The 24,045-nt window shown below is 41.1% G+C and overlaps 1 protein-coding gene across 5 annotated transcripts in view; it reads right to left on the minus strand.

The window, feature by feature from the left end:
• Window positions 1-22,302, minus strand: part of CCDC126 (coiled-coil domain containing 126) — a 49,735-nt gene extending 27,433 nt beyond the window's left edge. Inside the window, exons 1-4 of one of the 5 annotated variants that reach the window (XM_055272442.2) lie at window positions 21,974-22,302; window positions 21,527-21,611; window positions 14,787-14,980; window positions 7,608-7,986 (exon numbers count right to left, since the gene is read on the minus strand). In XM_055272442.2, coding sequence (XP_055128417.1) covers window positions 7,608-7,845 — 238 coding nt within the window. In that variant the 5' untranslated portion in view covers window positions 7,846-7,986; window positions 14,787-14,980; window positions 21,527-21,611; window positions 21,974-22,302. Of the gene's footprint in view, window positions 1-7,607; window positions 7,987-14,786; window positions 14,981-21,355; window positions 21,452-21,526; window positions 21,612-21,973 lie in introns of those variants that run through there. The other 4 variants (XM_063636326.1, XM_055272441.2, XM_055272445.2 and 1 more) reach the window with 4 other exon arrangements.
• Between the last annotated feature and the right edge of the window lie 1,743 nt (window positions 22,303-24,045).

A 24,045-nucleotide genomic window follows, 5' to 3' on the forward strand; every position in this document is an offset into this window, starting at 1 on the left:
GCACCACTCCAAAACCTTCCCCACTGCAGAAGATCTGAGATGTATTTTCTTAAGGGGATAGAGCAGTTGAGGGCCTGAGTTTACACTGGAAACTGGAAGAGTAAATGAAAGTAGTGAGTGCTGAGATCACTCTTCCTTGCCCAGCCTTTTTCTCTCACTCAGATCCCAAAACACTTACAGGCCTATACTCTTCAGCAACAGACAGGAAGTGCTTCTCTAGGGTGTCTGACCAGCTAAACAGGAGAGACCTAAATATACTGATATCAGAGATCATCTCAAAGGAATAAAATACATTGATACTCTGTAATAAAAAATTTAGGCCAAGCGCGGTGGCTCACCCCTGTAATCCCAACACTCTGGGAGGTGGCGACAGGTGGATCACATGAGGTCGGGAGTTCAAGGCCAACCTGGCCTTGAACATGGTGAAACCTCATCTCTACTAAAAAACATAAAAATTAGCTGGGCGTGGTGGTGCGTGCCTCTAGTCCCAGGTTCTCGGGAAGCTGAGGCAGGAGAGTCACTTGAACCCAGGAGGTGGATGTTGCAGTGAGCCGAGATTGCACCACTGCACTCCAGCCTGAGCAACAGAGCAAGACTCTATCTCGAATTAAAAAAAAAAAAAAAAAATTTAGCTGATCTTTGTCTCCAGTTCTTGGAAGGTAGCCACTAAGTGCCTGGAATTTCCTGAGTGACAAATGTCTTTATTAGTCATGGTAGGCCCCTGGGACCACATCTGTTAGTTTACCTTAAGGAGGCAACTCAGAGTGGGGCCCTAGATATTTTGTGCTAATGGGAAGACCCAGAATGGGGGGTTGGGGAGCTGGCCATGTCAGAAAGGACACGTGATTAGAGAGTTGGGGATTTTCAGCTGACTTCCAGGGAGGAGAGGAGGGGTGGAGATTAAGTTCAATCACATAGGCAATGATTCAATCATGCCTACATAATGAGACCCCAATACAACTGTACATTGAAGTTCAGGTAAGCTTCCCTAGTTGGCAATATTCTGCATATTATCACACACTGATGTGTGTTGGATATGCCAGGAGGGTAATGTGTCCTGGTTCTATGAAGAGAGGATAACAGAAACTGCATCTCGTACCCTCCCAGACCTTGTCCTATGGGTATCTCCCTTTGGCTGGCTCTAGCATCTATCCTTCTTCTATACTAAAACTGTAATAGTAAGTATACTTGGCTCTCTGTGTCTGTAGGGAATTGGTTCTAGGACCCACCATGGATACCAAAATCCATGGATTTTCATGTCCCTTAGTTAGATCTCTGTATCTGTGGGTTCTGCATCCACAAATTCAATCAATTACAGATTGAAAATAAAGTATTTATATCAAAAGTGATCCATAGTACTTTTCAGTGAGTTTTATGGGTCAATCTAGTGAATTGTCAAACATGAGGAGGTAATAACCCACAAATTTGCAGCCACTTGATTGGAAGTGAAAGTGGCCTGGGAATACCCTAACTAGTGGCTGGTGTCTGAAGTGAGGGCAGTCTTGTGGAGCACTGTGCCCTTACTGCAGGCCTAACTGCAGGTAGTTGGTATGAGAAGTCATTGTAAATATTAAGGATATACCCAAAGAAATGTCCCAGCCAGATCATCCTATAGTGAATACCACACAAAAGCTCAGCATTTGCCATCAACCTTTTAGTGCCTCATTTCTCAAATACAGACGAAGAATAAGGATCACCAGATATATTTGGAAGAAACATAAACACACTTCAGGAAAGCTACCATTGATAACCTCAGAAATGTAACAAAAGACAGCTTTTTTTTTCTTTTCTTTTCTTTTTTTTGGAGACGGCATCTCACTCTGCTCCCCAGATTAGAGTGCAGTGGTGTAATCTTTGGTCACTGCAACCTCCATCTCCTGGATTCAAGTGATTCTCCTGCCTCAGCCTCCCAAGTAGCTAGGATTACAAGTGTGTGCCACCACATCCAGCTAATTTTCGTATTTTTAGTAGAGATGGGGTTTCACCATGTTGGCCAGGCTGGTCTCGAACTCCTAACCTCAAGTGATCCACCTGCCCGGCCTCCCAAAGTGCTAGGATTACAGGGGTGAGCCACCACGCCCAGCCCAAAAGATAGCTCTTAGAAATTAAAAATATTAGATGAGATTAAAAACTCCATAAAGATCTGGAAATTAAGCTAAGGAAATCGTCTCAAAAAATGAAGTAAAAAGACAGAAACGGAAAATAAATAAGGGAAAACTGGAGGACAACAGTCCAGAGAGCCCAAATGCTGAATAACAGAATGTCAGAAAGAGTGAATGAAAAACATAGAAATCAAGTTAAGAAATTAAGAAAATATCCCAGAATTGAATGACATAAATTGCAGGATGTCCCACTGAAGGCCCAACACATGTATGAAAGAGACCCATACCCAGTCACATCATTGAGAAATTTTAGAATGGTGTGGAACAAAGACCTTACAAGCTTCCAAAAATTAAGTAACATAAAAAGGATAAAGAAGAGCATCAGCTTCTCAAAAAGAACACTGGAACCTAGGGGGATGAGGAGTAAAACAGAACAGAGCAGAGCCTTCAAAATCTCAAGGAAAATTATTTCCATCTCAAGGAAAATTATTTCTATACCCAGCCAGACTTACAATGAAGCATGAGGGTTGAGGGGAAAAAGATCTTTTCAAGATATACAAGAACTCAAAACTTTTACCTATCTGCATCTTTCTCAGGAATCTACTAGAAGATCTGTTCCCTTAAAATCAGGGGATAACCAGTAAAGAGGAAGCTTAAAAATTCTAGAAAATAGGAGATCCAATATAATAGAGGAGTAAAAGAAATCTACAAGATGATGACAAATTGTGATCTTAAAACAATTCACTGCAGCAATCCTAGAGCAAACAGTCCAGGCCAGAGCTGATTGGAAGGCATCAGGAAAGATTTCTTCAATATAAAGAAAGTACTAAAATACCTAAGGTGTCTGAATACGCTAGGAGAATATTTAAACAACTGTAGGGGGATGCGTAGAAAACTAGGCAAAGAGGCAAAAATCGATACTTATTAAACTCTAGGGGAAAAAGTTTATAGGAAAGTAACCATAATGTAATAGATGAATACATTGTTTTATTGCAATTCACTTTACAGATATTGTGTTTTTACAATTGAATGTTTGCAGCAACTCTGCATGGAGCAATTCTATTGATGCCATCTTTCTAACAATATCTGCTCACTTTGTGTCTTTGTCACATTTTGGTAATTGTCATCATATTTCAGACTTTTTCATTATTCTTGTATCTGCCATGGTGAGCTGATCAGCAATTGCTGATGTTACCATTGGAACTGTTTTGGGACACCTTGAATTGTATCTACATAAGACAGCAGACTTAATTCATAAATGTTACATGTGTTCTGACTGCTGCATCGACTGGCCTTTCCTCTGTCTCTCTCCCTCTCTTCAGGCCTCCCTATTCCCTTAGACATAACAATATTGAAATTAGGCCATTAATAACCCTACAATGGCTTCTAAGTGTTCAAGTGTAAGGAAGAGTCCCTTTTCTCTCACTTTAAACTAAAAGCCAGAAATGATTAAATTTAGTGAGGAAGGCATGTTGAAAGCTGAGATAGGCTGAAAGCTAGGCCTTGTGCCAAACAGCCAAGTTGTGACTGCAAAGGAAAAGTTCTTGAAGAGAATTAAAAGTGCTACTCCAGGGAACACATGAATAATAAGAAAGAAAAACAGCTTTACTGCTGAAATGAAGAAAGTTTGAGTGGTCTGGATAAAACATCAAACCAGCCACAACATTCTCTTAAGCCAAAGCCTAATCCAGAGCAAGACCCTAACTCTCTTCAATTCTGTGAAGGCTAAGAGAGGTTAGGAACCTGCAGAAGAAGAGTTGGAAGCTAGCAGAGGTTGCTTTTGAGGTTTAAGGAAAAAAGCCATTTCCATAAGATTCAAGTGCAAGGTGAAGCAGCAAGTGCTAACAGAGAACCTGCAGTAAGTTATCTAGAAGACCTAGCTAAGATCATTGATGAAGGTGGCTGCACTAAGTAACAAATTTTCAGTGTAAACAAAACAGTCTTCTCTAGGAAGAAGATGCCATCTAGGATTTTCATAGCTAGTGAGGAGAAGTCAATGTCTGACTTCAAAGCTTCAAACGACAGGCTGACTTTCTTCTTAGGGGATAATGCAGCTGGTGACTTAAAGTTGAAACCAATGCTCATTTATCATGCTGAAAATCCTAGTGCCCTTATGAATTATGCTAAATCTATTCTGCCTGTGCTCTATAAATGGAACAAGAAAGCCTGGGTGACAACATATGTTTATAAAATGAGTTACTGAACATTTTGAGCCCACTAAGACCTACTGTTGAGACTCGCTGTTCAGAAAAAATGATTCCTTTCAAAATATTACTGCTCCTTGACAATGTGCCCAGTCACCCAACAGCTCTGAAGAAGATGAACAAGGAGATTAATGTTTTCATGGCTGCTACCACGACATCCATTCTCCTGCCCATCGATAAAGGAGTCATTTGGCCTTTTAAGTCTTATTATTTAAGAAATACATTCCATAAGGCCAGAGCTGATGGGTATAGACAAAGTAAACTGAAAGCCTTCTGCAAAGGATTCACTATTCTGGATGCCATTAATAATATTCATGATTCATGAAAGGAGGTAAAAATGTCAACATTTACAAGAATAAATGAATGAATTAGAAAGTGATTCCAACCCTCATGGATGACTTTGAGGGGTTCAAGACTTCAGTGGAGGAAGTAACTGCAGAATTAGAAGTGGAGCCTGAAAATGAGACTGAATTGCTGCAATCTCATGATAAGACTTGAACAGATGAAGAGCTGCTCTTATGGAAGAGCAAAGAAAGTAGTTTTTTGAGATGGAATCTACTGGTGAAGATGCTGTGGACACTGTTGAAATGACAACAAAGGATTTAGAATATTATGTAAACTTTATTGACAAAGCAGTAGTAGGATTTGTGTGGATTGACTCCAATTTTGAAAGAAGTTCTACCGTAGGTAAAATCCTATCAAATAATCCATGCTACAAAAAAAATCTTTCATGAAAAGAAGAGTCCATCAATGTGGCAAACTTCATTATTGTCTCATTTTATGAAATTGCCACAGCCACCCCAACCTTCAGCAACCACCACCCTGATGAGTCGGCAACCTTTGACATCAAGGCAAGATCCTCCACCAGCAAAAGGATTATGACTTGCTGAAGGCCCAGATGATTTTTGGCATATTTTAGCAATAAAGTATTTTCAATTAAGGTATGTACATTGTTTTTCAAGACATAATGCTACTGCACGCTTAAGAGATTACAGTATAGTGTAAACTTAACTTTTATAGGCACTGGGAAACCAAAAGATCTGTGTGACTTGCTTGTTGTGACATTCACTTTATTGTGTGGTTTGGAACAGAATCCACAGTATCTCTGAGGTATGCATTTACATGGCTTAGTAATGAATACCATCAACATGGTCATAATAGTATAAATACTGAATATTATTCCAAACAAAATTATGACGGGAAAATGAAAGGATAAGAAGGATATGGATGTGACAACAGCCTTGGGGGGGGGGGGTGGATGGAATGCATTTTTAGGTGAGAAAGAAAGCTAAACTCTCACCTTGCATAATGAGAACTTAACAGATAACACCTATAACTGAAAAATCGGAAAGTAGCTCACAGAGCATATTATTTAGATACAGAAATAATCACCAAAAAAATGAGATGAAAGAATTTAAAATGGGTGGCTCTAAAGAACAGGAAATTTGAGGACTTTTGGGAGTGGAAAAAACTGCCCTTTTTCATTACAGGAATCATAACACACTTTGATTATTTAAATACATGCATGTATCACTTTTTTTTTTTGAGACAGGGTCTCACTCTGTTACCCAGGCTTAAGTGCAGTGGCGTGTGATCACACCTTGCTGCAGCCTCAACCTCCCAGGCTTAAGCAGTTGTCCCACCTGAACCGCCCAAGTAGCTGGAACTACAAGTGCGTGCCACCACGCCCTGCTAACTTTTGTATTTTCTGTAGAGAAATGGTTTCACCATGTTGCCCAGGCTGGTCTCAAACTCCTGGACTCAAGCAATCCGCCTATCTCAGCCTCCCAAAATGCTGGGGTTACAGATGTGAGCCACTGTGCCCAGCCATTACTTTTAATTAAACAAACAAAACTGAAATAGAGAAAATGTCCACACATTCATGTATATACATTGTTCCAGACAGAACCATACTATCTGTTCTCTCTCCTTTTTAACTCTTAAAGAAAGAACATGTCATGATAAGAAACTTAAAACACAGCAGGACCCAGTAATGTGAAAGGGAGAACAGCAACAAACAATACTGGAGATATGCAGGCACATCTTGCTCCTTAGGAAACAATAAATGCTATACAATTGATGGCTTATATTGGGATAATCAGGAAAATTTAAATATAAACTAGGTGTGATAATGGTATTGTATTATGTCCAAGAAGGTCATTTTTTAAGACTTTTTTTTTAAGAGATGAGGTCTCACTCTCTTGCCTAGGCTGGAGTATAGTGGTGCAAACATGGCTCACTGTATCCTTGACCTCCTGGGCTCAAGCCATCTTCCCACCTCAGCCTCCCGACTAGCTAAGACTACAGGTGTGTATCACCGTGCCTGGCTAATTTTTTTTTCTTTTTTCTTTGTGTGTGTGTGTGTGTGTGTGTGTGTGTTTTTTTTTTTTGAGATGGAGTCTCACTCTGTTGCCCAAGCTGGAATTCAGTGGCACGATCTCAGCTCACTGCAACCTTCCCCTGCCGGGTTCAAGCGATCTCCTGCCTCATCCTGCCTCAGTCTCCCAAGTAGCTGGGATTACAGGCCCAGCTGATTTTTTTGTTTGTATTTTTAGTAGTGGTCTCACTATGTTGCCTAGGCTACTAGGCTAGTCTCAAACTCCTGGGCTCCAGCAATCATCCCACCTTGGCTCCCCAAAGTACTGAAATTACAGGTGGAGCCATCAATACCAGCCCAAGATACATTTTTGTTTTTTTGTTTTTTTTTTTGAGACGGAGTCTTGCTCTGCCACCCAGGATAGAGTGCAGTGGCGCAATCTCAGCTCACTGCAACCTCCGCCTCCCAGGTTCAAATGATTCTCCTGCCTCAGCCTCCCGAGTAGCGGGGACTACAAGCACGTGCTACCACGCCTGGCTAATTTGTTTTTGTATTTTCAGTAGAGACGGGGTTTCACCATGTTAGCCAGGATGGTCTCGATTTCCTGACCTCGTGATCCGTCTGCCTTGGCCTCCCAAAGTGCTGGGATTACAGGCGTGAGCCATCACGCCCAGCCTCCAAGATACATTTTTTTCAGCGATATATATCTGGCAGTGAAATGTCATAATTTCTATAATTTAAATATTCTTCAACAATTAGATAAAACAAATGTTGCCAAATGTTAATAACTGTTAAGTCTGGATGATGAATATGTACGTATTTATCATAGTGTCTCTATTTTTCAGTACATTTGAAATTTTCATAATAAAAAGTCAAGAAAAAATTACTTTGCAAAGACCTATGCATGAAGTAATAAGTTCAATTTCCACAACCATCTTTAAACGGGGATTAGAGGAGACTAGAAATATTCTACGGTTATCTTACCATATCCTGCCATAGAAGCACCATTCTCGACATCCACTGTGTTCTTATTTTCCTCTGCTAGAGCTTTAACATATCTTTTGCTTAAGTCTAGTATTTGCTCACGTAACTTGACACTGCTTTGATGTCTTGGTTGTTGAAAAGTATAGTGCAGTAACATCAATCCCCAAATGAGTCCAAATACAAGCAACAGTAAACTCAATTTCTGGGACATATTTTTTCTTGAGATTGTAAAAAACATTTCTGAAGAAGCAAACAGACTTGACTGAAAAGTGGTAACTTGAGGCAAGCCACAAATCAAGACTTGAAAGAAAAAAGAAAAAAATCTCCTCAATATTGTATATTCTTCATCTTCAGCAAGGTTGTATCTACTCTATTAACTCTGTAAAATGAAGAAGAGAAACAGTATTAGTCTTAATCTGTATCAGTAACAGAACAGACGACTATAAAGAAAATATTCTATAATTTTTATTTGGAACTATATCATATATTTGACAACTTTCTCCACCACTAAGTAAGCTTTCTAGTCTTTTATCAGTCTCACTTACGTATCTTTTCAAAGTTTAAACTAGAAACAAATGTCAATTCATTGAAAATACCTGAAAAAAATGCAACCATGGTCACAAAACTCTTCAAATGGTTTCTCATTTGTAACTGAAACCATGGACATTATAATGAGATATATAGGAGATCTCAGTCTATTCAAATACATGTCACCAACCTAAATGCCTAAAATCTATTCTTCCCCCCAAAAAAGAAAAAACATCAAAACGAAAGTTAGGAAGAAGGAAAGAAAAAGGATCGGAAAATCAAAATGCCTGTCTAAAAAGAATTCCCACAATATAAACAGAGTGTGCCAACATTTCAAAATGTCACCAGAAATTATTACTAATGGGCATAAGGTAAACTTAGGAAGCATCCAATCCAAGACGCAATCTAAGATAAAAAAATAAGTTATAATTTCTAAGTTGATATCATACAAAAATATGCCAGACATAAAGAATGATGATCATTTTTAATGGCAAGTACTAAAACACTTAGAAACCAGAGGCAGTGGCTTACACCTGTAAGCCCAACACTTTGGGAGGCAAAGGTGGGAGTATCCCTAGAGCCCAGGAGTTTGAGACCAGTCTGATCAACATAGAAGACCTCATCTCTATACAAAAATTCTAAAAATTAGCCAGGCATGGTGGCATGCACCTGTAGTCCCAGCTACCCAGGAAGCTGGGGCGGCAGGACTGCTTGAGCCTGAGAGGTCAAGGGTACAATGAACCATGATCATTCCACTGTACTCCAGCCTGGGTGACAGAGCAAGACCTTGTTTCAAAAACAAATAAATAAACAAACAGGTTGGAACATTTTTCTATATTTCCAAATTTACAATTCCAAATTTTAAATGAGAAAGGTATGCATTTATGTAATTTAAGAAAAAGTTAAAAGGTTATACTTCAAGTTTTTAAAACACAGAAAGGTGCTAATCACAGAATCTAGAAAAACCAGGAGAGTAAAAAAGGTGTGAATCACCAAAGTGTCCAGTAAAAAAACTCTTTGACTACATCAAATGGAGCAAAATTCTTTAGATAGAAATGTATCTCGAGTCAGAACAGTGCATTTCACAAAGATATTTCACAGCTTACTGAAAATAATCCTTAAGAACTTTTTTAAAAATTTATTTACTTATTTATTTTTTAAGACAGGATCTCTGTCTGTCACTCAGGCTGGAGTACAGTGGTGCAATCTCAGCTCACTGCAGCCTCCACCTCCCAGGCTCAAGCTATCCTCTGGCCTCAGTCTCCCAAGTAGCTGGGACCACAGGCACGCGCCACCACACCTGGCTAATTTTTTTTTGTAGAGAAGGGCTTTTGCCATGTTGCCAGGCTACTCTCAAACTCCTGAGCTCATGCTATCCACCTGCCTCAGCCTCCCAAAGTGCTGGGATTAGAGGCATAAGCCACAGTACTGGCGGGAACTTAGCTTATAGTTTAACTTAGTTTTTCGTTTACCTTTCCCAAAACAAACCCCCTTCCTATCTGGGGACTAGACTACCTTCGCAGGACTAATAAATTAGCTACAAAATTAGAAATTGGCCAGGCATGGTGGCTCACACCTGTAATCCCAGCACTTTGGGAGGCCGAGGTGGGTGGATCACCTGAGGTCAGGAGTTCGAGACCAGCCTGACCAAAATGGTGAAAGCCCATCTCTACTAAAAATACAAAATTAGCCAGACGTGGTGGCGCATGCCTGTAATCCCAGCTACTTGGGAGGCTGAGGCAGGAGAATCACTTGAACCCAGGAAGCAGAAGTTGCAGTGAGCTGAGATTGCATCACTGCACTCCAGCCTGGGCAACAAGAGTGAAACTCCATCTCAAAAAAAAAAAAAAAAAAAACAAATTAGAAATTAAGGTTTAGAAGTCATACAGCTGGAGGCTGCAAAATTCTGAACCTCCCCAAATTGTTCCTGGAGGTAATACCACTATTGTCAAACTGAAGATCAATGCTTGAGATATTCTGCAGACCCTGAACTAGGTGGATCAGCTGACACCACCCAGATCAATGAACTGGCTCATCTGGTCTTATGGCTCCCACCTAGGAAGTGACTCGGTGCAAGAGGACAGCTTTGAAGAGTCATAATTCTATGATTTTGCCTCCAATCTGGCCAATCAGCACTCCCCACTTCCTGACCCCCTACCTACCAAATTATCCTTAAAAACCCCAATCCCTGAGTTTTCAGTGAGATGGGTTTGAGTAATAATAAAATTCTGGTTTCCCATACAGCTGGCCCTGCATGAATTAAACTCTTTCTCTATTGCAATTCCCATCTTGATAAATCGCTTCTGTCTAGGCATCGGGCAAGGAGAACCCATTAGAACCGCCATTAGGCAGTTATAACAGGATGGGCAGTCAGATACACTTCATTATACTTCCCTCCCTTGATAACTGCCATTACCATCATGCCATTAAGGCATTATTCTCCAAGGGCTAACTTAGGGGTGTCCCTGGGCCACACTGGAAGAAGAATTGTTCTGACCACACATAAAATATACTAATGACAGCTGATGAGCTAAAAAAAATAAAAAATTAAAAATCACAAAAAAAAATCATAGTGTTTTAAGAAAGTTTATGAATTTGTGTTGGGCCGCATTCAAAGTCGTCCCGTGCGGCCCATGGGTTGCAGGTTGAACAAGCTTGGGCTAAACAGAAATCAGGCCTTTCAAAAGACTCCACCACTGATCTCAATCAACTGCCTGACTGTTGCCTCTCCATTCTGCAGTTTCAACAAAACAACCTACAAGCATTTCTTCCTGATAAGAGATCACCAGCCACAGAGTAGTTCCGGCCAGTCTACAGAGGATGCACAATAAGGGTTTTTGTGTCCTCCGCTTTACCTTTTGACATCGGAGGGCTGAAAAGTCCACCCTGGAATCATGCTAATGCCACAATTTTTTTATATGCAGGACCTAGGAATGGGTATGAAGCTCAATTGTGCATGCACGTGTTTCTCCTTTCATAAATATTCATGACACCTTAACTTATTAAATATGTATATTCGGCCACCCTGCTCAGCATAAATTCCTGTTCCCTTGTCCCTCTCTCCAAGTGTCTGTTTCTGGCTTCTGGCCGGAGGCTATGCTTCCCAGCCTGTCAGAATGACCACCCTGCAGGCTACAACCTTTTATAAGAAATAAAGCTCTCCTTTCCAAATTTATGAACCTTGTCATTCTTCAGCTGACACCATGATGACCTTGAAGGGGAAGGGGTGAAGGGGATTGAAAATAGGTGACCTCTGCTGGAACCTGAGTCATTATCCCCAGGGTAGGCTAGGCCCTACACTTTTAAGGCAAAAGTAGAAGTGAAGAGGAAACAATTTCCACCGGTATTACTTTATTCTCCAGGGTCAATATGAATACACTCACTGTTCTATTCTCAGAGAACTATGTCTGTGATTTCACACAAGAAAAATAAAAAAAGATAAGAATTTTTGACTTCTTTAGCAACTGAAGGTAATTTACTTATGTACTTTTAATTTAGTGATTAGAAAGGAAAATGATTATTAGCCTCCATCCTTAGGAAAGAAAAAAAAGGAAAGATTCAATGTCTCTTCTTTCTGTGCAATGTTCAAAGCTGCAAATAACAGAGGAACTTTGAACCTCCCAATTTTTCTTTATGTTTCAAGTACTGATCCAGCCCAGAAGGCCACTTAGATAAGGACAGAGTCACTAACCAGAAACCTGATAGGCCAACACTGAGGCCAAGGGCTTACGGCTTTACCATCTGGCATAGTTCTTATTGGAGTACTTCCTCCATCAAAACAGTCTACAACCTAAAAACTTTTAAATCTTAATTTCTAGGCCACTATATTAATTTTCTTTTAATCACTTAAAAAAAACAAAACTTGAAATTCACCAAATTAACAACTAGAGAGTTGTTTTTTGTTTTTTGCTTTTGAGACAGGGTCTCGCTCTGTTGCCCAGCCTTGCAGTACAGGAGCACGAGCTCAGCTCACTGCAGGCTCGGCCTTCAGGGCCCAAGCAATCCTCCCATCTTAGCTTTCTGAATAGCCTGGAACTACAGGTGCACACCACCAGGCCTAGCTAATTTTTGTATTTTTTTTTAGAGGGGTCTCATTACGTTGCCCAGTCTGGTCTCGAACTCCTGGCCTCACGTGATCCTCCTGCCTCAGCCTTTCCAAAGGGATGGCAGGTGTGAGCCACTGTGACTGGCCTGGAGTTTTTAAGGCAAAAAATAAAATAATCATCATCATTGTTATTTTGGCCTAAGATAAACTCTTGAATATTTTTAAGATTCCCAGGAGAAAGTTCTCAACCAACTGCAGAAGTCACAAAAGTAATTAGTCTATATGGCACAAAAGTAGAATAACTAAGGAGAGGGGACACACTTAAAATGAAGTATCAGTAAAGTACTAGACCTGAAGAAGGGCAGCAGAGTGTGATCCAACTATCACCACCTTCAAGTGGATTCCTATAGCTGCTTGTCAAGTGGTTTGTCAACTCCTTTCCAACCCTACTTCAATCCATTCTTCTCAGAGCAGTCAAATATTCTTTCAAAAACAAAACTCATAATTTGAAGACATTTTGCCAATAAAAAAATGCTCAACCTCATTAATCATAGGGAAATGTAAATTAAAACCACTATGAGGCCAGGCACGGTGGCTCACACCTGTAATCCCAGCACTTTGGGAGGCGGAGGCGGGCAGATCACGAGGTCAGGAGATCGAGACCATCCTGGCTAACATGATGAAACCCCGTCTCTACTAAAAACACAAAAAATTAGCTGGGTGTGGTGGCGGGCACCTGTAGTCCCAGCTACTTGGGAGGCTGAGGCAGGAGAATGGCGTGAACCCGGGAGGCAGAGCTTGCAGTGAGCAGAGATCATGCCACTGCACTCCAGCCTGGGCCACAGAGCAAGACTCGGTCTCAAAAACATAAATAAATAAATAAATAAAACCACTATGAAATACCACTTCACACCCATTAGGATAGTTATCACCAAAAAAAAAAGAAAACAAGTGTTGGCAAGGATGTGAACAAACTGAAACTCTTCTGCTCTGCTGGTGGGCACATAAAATGGTGTGGCTACTAGGGAAGACAGTATGGCATTTCCTCAAAAACTTAAACATAGGATTATCATACAATCTGTAATTGAACTTCTGGATATATACACAAAAGAAATGAAAGCAGGAACCCAAAGGGATATGTGTATGCCAGTGTTCATTGAAGCATTGTTCATAACAGCCAAAAGGTGGAAACAACCCAAGTGTCCATCAATAGATAAACAGATACATAAAATGTGGTATCTACATACAATGGAATATTATTCAGCCCTAAGTAAGATGTTCTGATACATGCTACCACATGGAAGAGGAGAATGGAAAGTTATGATTTAATGGGTACAGAGTTTCAGATGAGGATGATGAAGAAGTTCTGGAGATGGATGGTAGTGATGGTTGCAAAATGATGTGAATGTACTTAATGTCACTGAACTGTACACTTAAATGTTAAAATGATAAATTTTAGATTATGTATTTTTTACCACACACACACACAAGCATATCACATTCTCCTGCTTAAAAACCTTTCAACAGTTTCACACTGCACTTAGAATCTAACATGCAAACTCAGTACCAACCTTTACAACATGCAATCCACAAGCCCTACATAATCTGATTTCTACCCATTTCTCTTTGTCCTAATCTCATACCACTTTCCTCTTGCTCACCGTGCTATACCCATGCTAGGGAAAACACATTAAATTCTTTCTGACCTCAGGGTCTATACAATTGCTATTCCCTAGCTTGGAGTACTTTCCCTACAACCTGTTCCTTTTCATCCTTTAGTACTTAGTTCAAATGTCATCGCTTCAAAATGTTTTCAAAATGTTGCACTCCCATTCCTATCCCACTCTAGCCACAAGGTACTCTCTATCATGTTCGTTTTTTTTTGAGACGAAGTCTCGCTCTGTCGCCCAGGCTGGAGTGCAGTGGCTCGATCTCAGCTCACTGCAAGCTCCACCTCCCGGGTTCACACCATTCTCCTGCCTCAGCGTCCCAAGTAGCTGGGACTACAGGTGCCCGCCACCACACCCAGCTAATTTTTTGTATTTTTTTAGTAGAGATGGGGTTTCACCATGTTAGCCAGGATGGTCTCGATCTCCTGACCTTGTGATCTGCCAGCCTCAGCCTCCCAAAGTGCTGGGATTATAGGCGTAAGCCACCGCACCCAGCCCTCTCTATCATTTTCTATATGAAATTATAGTATACCTTTAAAACCTTGTAAAAGTTATTTTATCTCCCTAAGGCCTGATATCCTTGCTTATATAATGGGGACAACAATACCTATTTAATACTGGTAAAGAATAACTGACACACTAATCAATAAATATTAATCTTTATTATTAGTATCAGGCATTTATGCAACAATGCTACTAATTCTTGGTAATCTGAATAACATTAGGTAATATACGAAATGTCTTAACAGACTCAAATAAAACTCCTGATTAGCTCTCATGGGCCTCCACAACCCAGTCTCCAAAGACCAAGTTTATTTCTCATTAGTCACAAAAATATCTCCTCCAATCCAGCCAGTCTTCTCTCTGCTTCATACAATAGTAATAATTATATCTTACATTTATATGATAATTTTATTTACCCAGCATGTGTCTTACCTGTTTCCTGACATCCTCTCATTCAGTTAATAACAGTCAGCTCTCAGAGAGGCTACAGGCTTGAAAAGGTTTCTACTCAGAATTTGTGGACAACATGAAAATGTCATTGGTATTAAGTCACTGGAGCATTACCTAGTCCTAAAAGATGACATAATAGCATGTTGCTGATGAGAACAGTTCATCTTCCAAGTAGTCTGAAAGGAGACGAGGTAAAATACCTGTTTAAATCTTACCTCGGATAGAATGATTTCAAAACCTCCTTACCTTATTCTACCCCACACTGATCTTCTTCTAACTCCCACAGCATGTTACTTCATACCAATTAATTTTATATATCACACATCCAAGCATGTGTGTAAGCCATGTCTCCCTGATTAAGTCCCAGGTCCCTTATGGGCAAGAACAACAAGCCTTACACTGCTGCCACATCCCCCACAGAGCCTAGTGAACAATCAGCCATCAGTGAGAAATGCCTTATGTTTACTTTAAAACACATCCCTGAACCTAACCCCACCTTCTCCCACACAGCAATGTGACCTCCCTGCAATGAGTTTTGGGGTAGAGGAACAGAGGATAGAAATTTGGGGGTAAAGTATCTTCAATTATCCTTTTCCAGACTGGAAGAACCTGAGAAGAAACCTAATCCATTTCCCTCGCATTTCAGATAAAGAAACCGAAGCCCAGAGATGTTAAGTGTCTTGCCTAAAAATGAAACAAGGAGTTAATGGCAGAAATCCTACTGATCCAGAATACAGGTCCTGACTCACTGTCTAGGGTTTTCTCTACACCACACTACTTTCCTTACTTCCCCTAGAAAGACTATGTTTGTAAATACGGAATAAACTGTATTAAATGAAGCTTTGTTCTTTTTTGATTTAAAAGACTGTAACCAGAAAATAGTAATGGCAGTTTAGGGCAATGATCCTGAAGATGCCTAATTTGAACTATTCACTAAATTATTAAGCTGGCTCTTAAAGTTTCAAATAAACTGTATTCACATAAATCAAAGTATTATAAAGTTGCTACAAGAAGGATTTCAGAAGTCTTATATGTTAGTTTTTACACAGGCAAAAAACTAGAAGATAAAAACATATGAAGTAAAACAAAGATAAATACAAAGTCTTCTAAAGGTAGAGACCTTCACCATGATCAGTAAACATAGTGATAACACACTTCCAGAAAAAAGAAGTGGAGGCAGAGGGTGGGGGGCAGTGCATAAAGGCCCAGGATCAAACACAACCGTTACTACATGCAGTTCCATTTAAGGCATGAAAGAACTTGGTTTACTCATTCATTTGTTCACTAATTCATTCACAATAGCAAAGCACCTACCATGTGCCAGGAACCAGAGATGTGAAAGGTAAAGCAAGATATGAAAGACAGGATTCCTGTTTTTCTGGATACTATTTTAATAGGAATGGACATCAAACAAGCAAACAAACAAAGTTATCTCAGCTTGTGATAAACTGCTATGAAGAAAAAAAAACGGTGATATGTCTTGGAACATCTTCTACCTGAGGTGTGAGGTCAAGGAATAATGAGGGGGTAATATCTGATTTGAGAAAGAGGAGGAAGTACAAAGTCTGGTTCCAATTTCCTTCCAACAAAACCTTTAGTATTCTTCTTTTACCAGAATCTCGGGAGCAGGCAACAAATTCCTTATTCCTATTTTCCTCAATACAAACAAATGAGAATGAGAAGGCTCCCAAAGCACAGCATGAAACGGCCTGGTCTAGAGAAATCATACAAAGTGAACAGAAGGAAACCCACAAGCAAAGAAAGCTTAGTGTTCCCCTGTCTTATGAAAATGGCAGTTCCACTGTTTGGTAATATACAGGAATAGTAATGATCTGATACGGTGGTGTTTAGAAAGAAAAATATATTCTTATTGGTGTTCTCTAATCTGAAAGGGGCAGTGGCAAGATCAGGTATGAAATAAGGTCTAGGTAGCAATCTGTCAGTGCATTTACTTAAAACTTGTATTAAGCATTTTAAATACAATTTTTCAAACTCCAAAATATTCCCTGTTAAGAAACACAAAAGTAGGAAAACGGATAAATTTGTTTTCTAAATTTTTATATTTATTACAGGCATTAACATGTGCACTCCACTTTACAAGATCTTTGGAGAAAAGTGCTATTCCAAGCTCTATTATGCTACTTGCCAAACAGCACACTATGTATATGTAAACCAAATATTTAAGCCATTTTTCAGTGGTTTCTCCCTAGCCATAGACATAAAGATATGTGCTTGTCTTTAGTCCAACATTATTTCCAGAGAAAAGTAAAACAGGCTGGGCATGGTGGTTCACACTTGTAATCCCAGCACTTTACAAGGTTGAGGTGGGAGGACTTCTTGAAGCCAGAAGTACAAGACCATCCTGGGCAACACTGCAAGATGCAGTCACTACAAAAAAAAAATTAAAAATTAGCCAGGCATGGTGATGCGCACCTGTAGTCCCAGCTACTCTGGAGGCTACTACACAAGCAGGAGGACTACTACACAAGCCCAGGAGTGCCAGGTTTCAATGAGCTATGGGTGACAGAGTGAGACTCTATCTCAAAATTTAATTAATTAATTAAACAAAGAATCAGCAAATATTTAAACTAGAACACCTTCATTATAAAGATAAGAAAAATGAAGCACAAAGAGAACTAATAACTACTCAAAGTCAAACATACAGAGAAACGTTAGGCATCCAAATTTTCAGCGCAGGACTCTACTGTTTTTCAAAAGCAGGGAACAAAACCAACAGTTTGCAATGAGCACTTTTTCAAAACACAAGACAAAATAGAAACCATCAGAGTAGACTGTACACACTACCAAATTTGTTAAATTTCCAGTTTATTTTTACATATACAGACACATGCATGCATACACAGTTGTTGCTGTTTGAGATAAGGTCTGGCTCTGTTGCCCAGGATAGAATGCAGTGGCCATAGCTCACTAAGCCTTGATCTCCCAGACTGAAGAGGTCCCCCACCCTTGCCCCTGCCTCAGCCTCCTAAGCAGCTGGGACTACAGGTGTGTGCCACTGCACTTGACAAATTTTATTTTTAGCAGCGACAAGGTCTCACTATGTTGCCCAGGCTGGTCTCAAACTCCTGAGCTCATGCAATCTTCCTGCCTCAGCTTCCCAAAGTGCTGGGATTACAGGCATGAGCCACTGAGCCCAGCCTATGCACACACAGTTATACATGTATGGAGTCTTTTTTTTTTTTTTTAATTATTGATAGGAGATCTAACTATGTTGCCCAGGCCAGTCTCAAACTCCTGGGCCCACGTGATTCTCCCACCTCAACCTCCCTAGTAGCTAGGACTGACTGCAGGCACACACAACCATACCCAGCCATCTATGGAGTCTTGCTACAAAAAGATCTCTTACTATGAATTGTAACAAAAAAGTTTAAAAAATACTGCATTTCACAATCCCTGTCATCTGTCATGAAGTAATTCCTTGTATTGTATGCAAACATAGCAACAGCAACATTAAAAACACAAATAGATGGCTATCCTACCTTAAAATCTCTCATTCAAATCTCATTTTTGCATCTATTCAGTGCTCTACATTTTGTGCCATTATAACTGTAGCTAAAGTAACTATCAACAGCAATAGCAGCAACTAGCAGGCAGAGAAGCTTTCACTCAGCCAAAGGTACTAGAAGAACTACTGCCTATTAGTCTCCAAAGGAATTTCAGCTAGAGAGGCATAGATTTACTACAAAAAGACACAGTATGTTCACCACAGCTCAGAGGTTCAAATAGTTCTCTCCAAAAACGAACCAAAAAAAAATCCTCCACAGACTTGATCCCAGAATGTAATTTCAGGGAAAAAGGGGGCATTCCTAAAATATTTTCTCTATGTAATACTGCCTGAGGCTAATATGGTGGGGGGCAGGGGGCGGGATTAACACAGAACACAGCCCATTCGCTCCATAATAAGGTCTAAGATTTAAAATGCACTGCCTTGACAGAAGCTACACTAAAATTCCAGCTAAGATATGGAAATGAGTGTCAAGATATCAGATCATTTTTAGATGGCACATTTGGGAGATGGAAGAGAAGACAATAGCACTGAATATTACAAAAACAGATAAAAGAAAAATGGTAAAGTGAGGCAGGGATAAAAACAGAAAATGTTAAGGCAAAAAGAAAACTAACCATTATGTTACAGTAAAAGTTTAATCTAAAATATGGCCTGGCGTGGTGGCTCATGCCTGTGATCCCAGCACCTTGGGAGACTGAAGAGGGCAGATCACTTGAGGTTGGGCGTTCGAGACCAGCCTGGTCAACATGGTGAAACTCCATCTCTACTAAAAATACAAAAATTAGCCAGGCATGGTGGTGCATGCCTGTAAACCCAGTTACTTGGGTGGCTGAGGTACAAGAATCGCTTGAACCTGGGAGGTAGAGGTTGCAGTGTGCAGAGATCGCACCACTGCACTCCAAGCTGAGTGAAAGAGCAAGGCTGTCTCAAACTAAACTAACTAAACTAAAATATGCAATAAAATAAACTATGCAGGCCGGGCTCCATGGCTCACACCTATAATCCCACCATTTGGGAAGCTGACATAGGCAGATCACTTGAGGTCAGAAGTTCAAGACCAGCCTGGCCAACATGTTGAGACCCTGTCTCTACTAAAACTACAAAAATTAGCCGGGCATAAGGTACAAGAATTGCTTGAACCCAACAGGTAGAGGTTGCAGTGAGCCAGCACCACTGCACTCCATCCTGGGTGACAGAGCGAGACTCTGTCTCAAAAAAAAAAAAAAAAAAATCTATATATATACATATACATAGACACACACTATGCAGCACTAGATACTTTAATCACAGAGCTTGACCTGTCACAGCCGTGGCCAATCATGTTTTGTGCCACATGACCCCACCTCCCCTTCCAAAGCCAACTAGGCTAGCATCTCTGGCCTCAAACAAAGAGGCCCCAGGGAAAACCAGGCAGTTGGCAGAAGGAGCTGAAGGAGAAGTCATGAAAATAAATAATGAAGTTGGGTGAGGGGACTGACAAGCTAAAGTTATGAAGAATCAGGCACAATAGGTATAGAGGCTATGAGCAAAAGATACAGAGTAGGGAGAAAGAGAACAAAGCATGTCAAAAATGCAGAGAAACTGCAGCTCACGAGAGTGATAACTGGCCGGTACAGATTCTGATTTCTGGCAGCTTTCTTGTTTCTCTTAAATGTATTCCTTCCTTCAAGGTAGTTTGAAAGAATCATATGACCTGAAGTAGGAAGAAACACTAAGAACACAAATGACTAAAAGGGTTTACACGAATTTTGTTTCCACATTTAAAAAACCTCTAAAAACCTTTATCATTGAGAGTCTGAGCTAGAAGAGTCCTTGGAATGAGACCAATTCACTATTTTAGAGATGAGGAAATTGAGGACCACAAAGTAATCTAAGGTTACACAGACAGTGACAGAGCAAGGACAAAACTAAGGACTCCTATTTCCGTAGCCATTACTCTCTGTCCTACACTGCACTAAATAACACCAACATAGAAACATTTTCCTCAAAATAAATATTTTTGCAACACATTTTAGAGTGAGTCAGAAATTTTATGTGCATATGCCTTTTTCCACAGTTTAAATAAGTTTTCCACTTATTTATTCTCTGGCTCTCTGTTATACTTATAAAATACATCATTAGATTTCTCCTTTTCTTCCTCACATATATTTTAAAAATTAATCTGTCACTAAAGAAATAACACCAGCAATTCATCAGGCCCACTGGCTTTTCCCCCCTACAACTGCGTATTTTAAAACAGCATTTACTCAGGATTGTTATTGCACATATTGTGTAATAGTGTTTGAACTCAAAGTAGTACAGGGCAGACATTTTAAGTGAAAAATAAACTTCAATTAAGGATCATAGAGATTTCCTTGAAGAAAAACTCATAACCAACGTCAGTAAAATTCAGGAGAAAATAGTGCAAGAACAACTGAAACTGAAAAGGTACTAATGTGAAATTTATCAAGTCATTCCTGATGAAATTTATTGCGTTCATTCAGGGTGTCTTGTGAACAAAAACTACAACTCGTAAACACAAATCCCAAACTGGGGAAATTATTAATCAGTGAGAAGATGCAGACAGAAGTAGAAAAAAGTTGACCCAGGTTAAACATGGTGAAGCCCAGAGGCAGGACTGTAGAATAACTGGATGCCTACTCTGACGAAACAAACACTTAAGCGCCTCTAAGGATCCCCAAAGGACACACCTGAGGGGGAGGGGAGAAGTGAATAAATACTTGTATCTCTGAAGCTGATCCACAGAAAAGCAGAGTCATCAATTTCCTAAGAACATTCTCAGCCATCTTAAAACAGCAGAAATTAGGAAGACGGCATATTTTAATGAATCCTTTGGTTAGGTTTAAGATAAAGTGAAGAACACACAACCCAGGATGATTAAACAAACAAAAGCACAAAACTCAAGTCCAGAGGCCACTTCGGTCACTTCAGTCACAGCTAATGAAAGTATCACAAAGGATCTTTTCATCAAATGAAGAACTAATGACGTTATAAGTCTATATTCCTAATTCTAACCACTTACAGGTGTGTGTTTTGATGGATGAGAAAACTCAAGCTTAGAGCCTTTAAGTAACCAAGATCACCAAGGCAGGCAGTGAGAGAAACCCAGGCAGGATTCGAACCCTGGCTGGATGAGCCATTCTCATTGCCGTCACAGTCAACAATCAACACGGCAGTTTAAGTTCATCCTTACCAGTCACCCAGGAGATGAGTTTTGAAGAGGGAGTTTAAAAGGGGCATCTGACTTTCTCTCTCTCCCAAAGTAGAAGAGAACTGAGCTGTCAAAAACAGAAAAAGAAGTGAGTGCGGTGCCGCCCGGGATCTCCATCCCGCAGCTCCGGACCGAGCCCGCCCCGCTCGACTCGCGCAGCCCCAGCCACGCTCGGTTCTCCGCCCGAGCCGAGACGCCGCGGCTGTCAGAAGCGGAGAGGCAGAGACGCGGCCCAAAGGAAGGGACAAAGAGCCTTCCCGGCCGCGGCCGGAGGCTGCCGGCCCGTTTCTAAGCCGGGTTTCCGCAGCAGCGGCCCTAGCGGGGCGGGGACCGGGGACAGAGGCGCGGCGGGGGAGGAGCGGCCGCGGAGGCTGAGGGGCTGCGCGAGAGGTGCGGGCCCGGCTGGCGGACTCGCCCCCTACTCATTACCTTGCCGTGGGCTTCCCGTCACGGTCGCCGCCGCCACGGAGCTTCTGAGCCGGGGCGACGCAGCGAGAGCTGATAAGCGGGCGTCAGCTGCGTCCCGCACTGGCGAAGCAGCCTCCAGATGGGACTGGAGAAAGGCCGGTGGGTGGGAGTCGGGACGAGGTTTGTTCCCAGCCTGTGGAGATTTTACTCCGCTCGTCCCTCGCACTCGGCTTCCGCTCCGCCTCCCGGCCGGCCCTTCCCGCACTCTGGGGCCAGCCGCCCGCGGCGCGCGGCATTGTGGAGGATGTAGTCCCAGAATGAGGAAGCGGCGGCACGTGCTTCCAGCCGCCCTGCACCTACCCTGGGTCAGAATGACGCCGTTGCGCGGCAACCAGAGAGGGCGGCGGGCACTTCTGTGTTGGAAGATGAGCCCGCCAGAGGCATACCCTCGGCCTTAACTCGCTGCAGGCGCTGGAAGAAGGGCTCTGGCGTCTTGTTCCCGACCCTCCAGGGGGGAACCAACCTCCTAATACTATTGACCTGAGGCTGGGAAAGCTTAGTGATGATTAAGTGTTCTACAGATGAGACTACCGATTATTGCAGCCGAAGGTCCTTAGCCAGTGGAGTGAGGCAAGAAAAATAAAAGGATTGAAGATTAAATAGGAAGAAACAAAATTATTTTTTCATAGATTATATAATTATGTACGTGGAGGCCGGGCGCCGTTTGCTCATGCCTGTAATCCCAGCACTTTGAGAGGCCAAGACGGGAGGATACCTGAGGTCGGGAATTCGAGACCACCCTGGACAACATGATGAAACCCCGTCTCTACTACAGATACGAATTTAGCAGGGCGAGGTGGCAGACGCCTGTAATTCCAGCGTCTCCGGGGGCTAAGGCGGGATAATTGCTTGAACCCAAGAGTCGGAGGTTGCAGTGAGCTGATATCGCGCCACTGCACTCCAGCCTGGGCAACAAGAGCAGAACTCTGTCTCAAAAAAAAAAAAAAAAATTATGTTTGTGGCACTTCAAAACAATCTGCAGATAAACTTAACAATAAAAGAGTTTAACAAGGTTAATAGATACAAAAATCATATTTTAAAAAATCAAGATTTATTTATATATGCTAGTAAAAAAGATAAGTTTTTTAAAGATACCATTTACAACAGCTCCAAACAAATATCGAGTACCTAGGAATAAATCGATCAAAGAAATGCAAAACCTGCCTGAAGAAAACGTTGAAAGACACTGAAGAAGACCTAAAGATATAACATGTTCATAAATTGGAAGAGTCAATACTGAAAAATGCCAAGTCTCTCCAAACCTAATTACAGGGCCAGTGCAATTCCCAACAAAATCTCAATAAATTTCTGTGTATGTGTGAGAAACTTGACAAGCTAATTTAAAATGTTTATGGAAGAGCAAAGACAAGCATTCATGAGGAAGAGGAGGAAGAAAAAAAAAGAAGAGGAGAAGGAGTGGGAGGAGGAAAACTTGTGCTACCAGATAACAAGCTTTATTATAGACTAGGCACGGTGGCCCATGCCTATGATCCCAGCACTTCAGGAGGCTGAGGCAAGTGGATTGCTTGAGCCTGGAGTTCAAGACCAGTCTGGGCAACATGGCAAAACTCCATCTGTACCCAAAAAAAAAAAAAAAAAAACCAAAGTCAGCCAGTTGTGATGGCATGAACCTATAGTCCCAGCTACTCAAGAGGCTGGGGCAGGAGGATCACTTTGAGCCGAGGAGGTGGAGGCTGCAATGAGCCATAATTGTGCCACTGCACTCCAGCCTGGGCAACAGCAAGCCTCTTCCTCAAAAACAAAACAAAACAAAAACAAGCTTTATTTTAAAGCTGTCAATCTAAATAATAGGATCTCTAAAAGAAAAAGACATTCATTTAAGAATAGGGCATTGCAATGGGAATACACATGCCACAGTAAACTCTGTGTGTATTCAGGAAGGTAAAGGAAGACAAAGAAAAAATGAGGAGGATTAAATAATTGCTTTGAAATTATTATACTTGGCTACAAGGATCAATAATAAGGGTGACTCCAGTTCTAGGTTGAACAGGCAGTTGCTGGGCAGATGTCCG

The sequence above is a fragment of the Symphalangus syndactylus genome, chromosome 3, assembly GCF_028878055.3.
Source record: "Symphalangus syndactylus isolate Jambi chromosome 3, NHGRI_mSymSyn1-v2.1_pri, whole genome shotgun sequence".
In the NCBI taxonomy this organism is placed as follows: Eukaryota; Metazoa; Chordata; class Mammalia; order Primates; family Hylobatidae; genus Symphalangus; species Symphalangus syndactylus.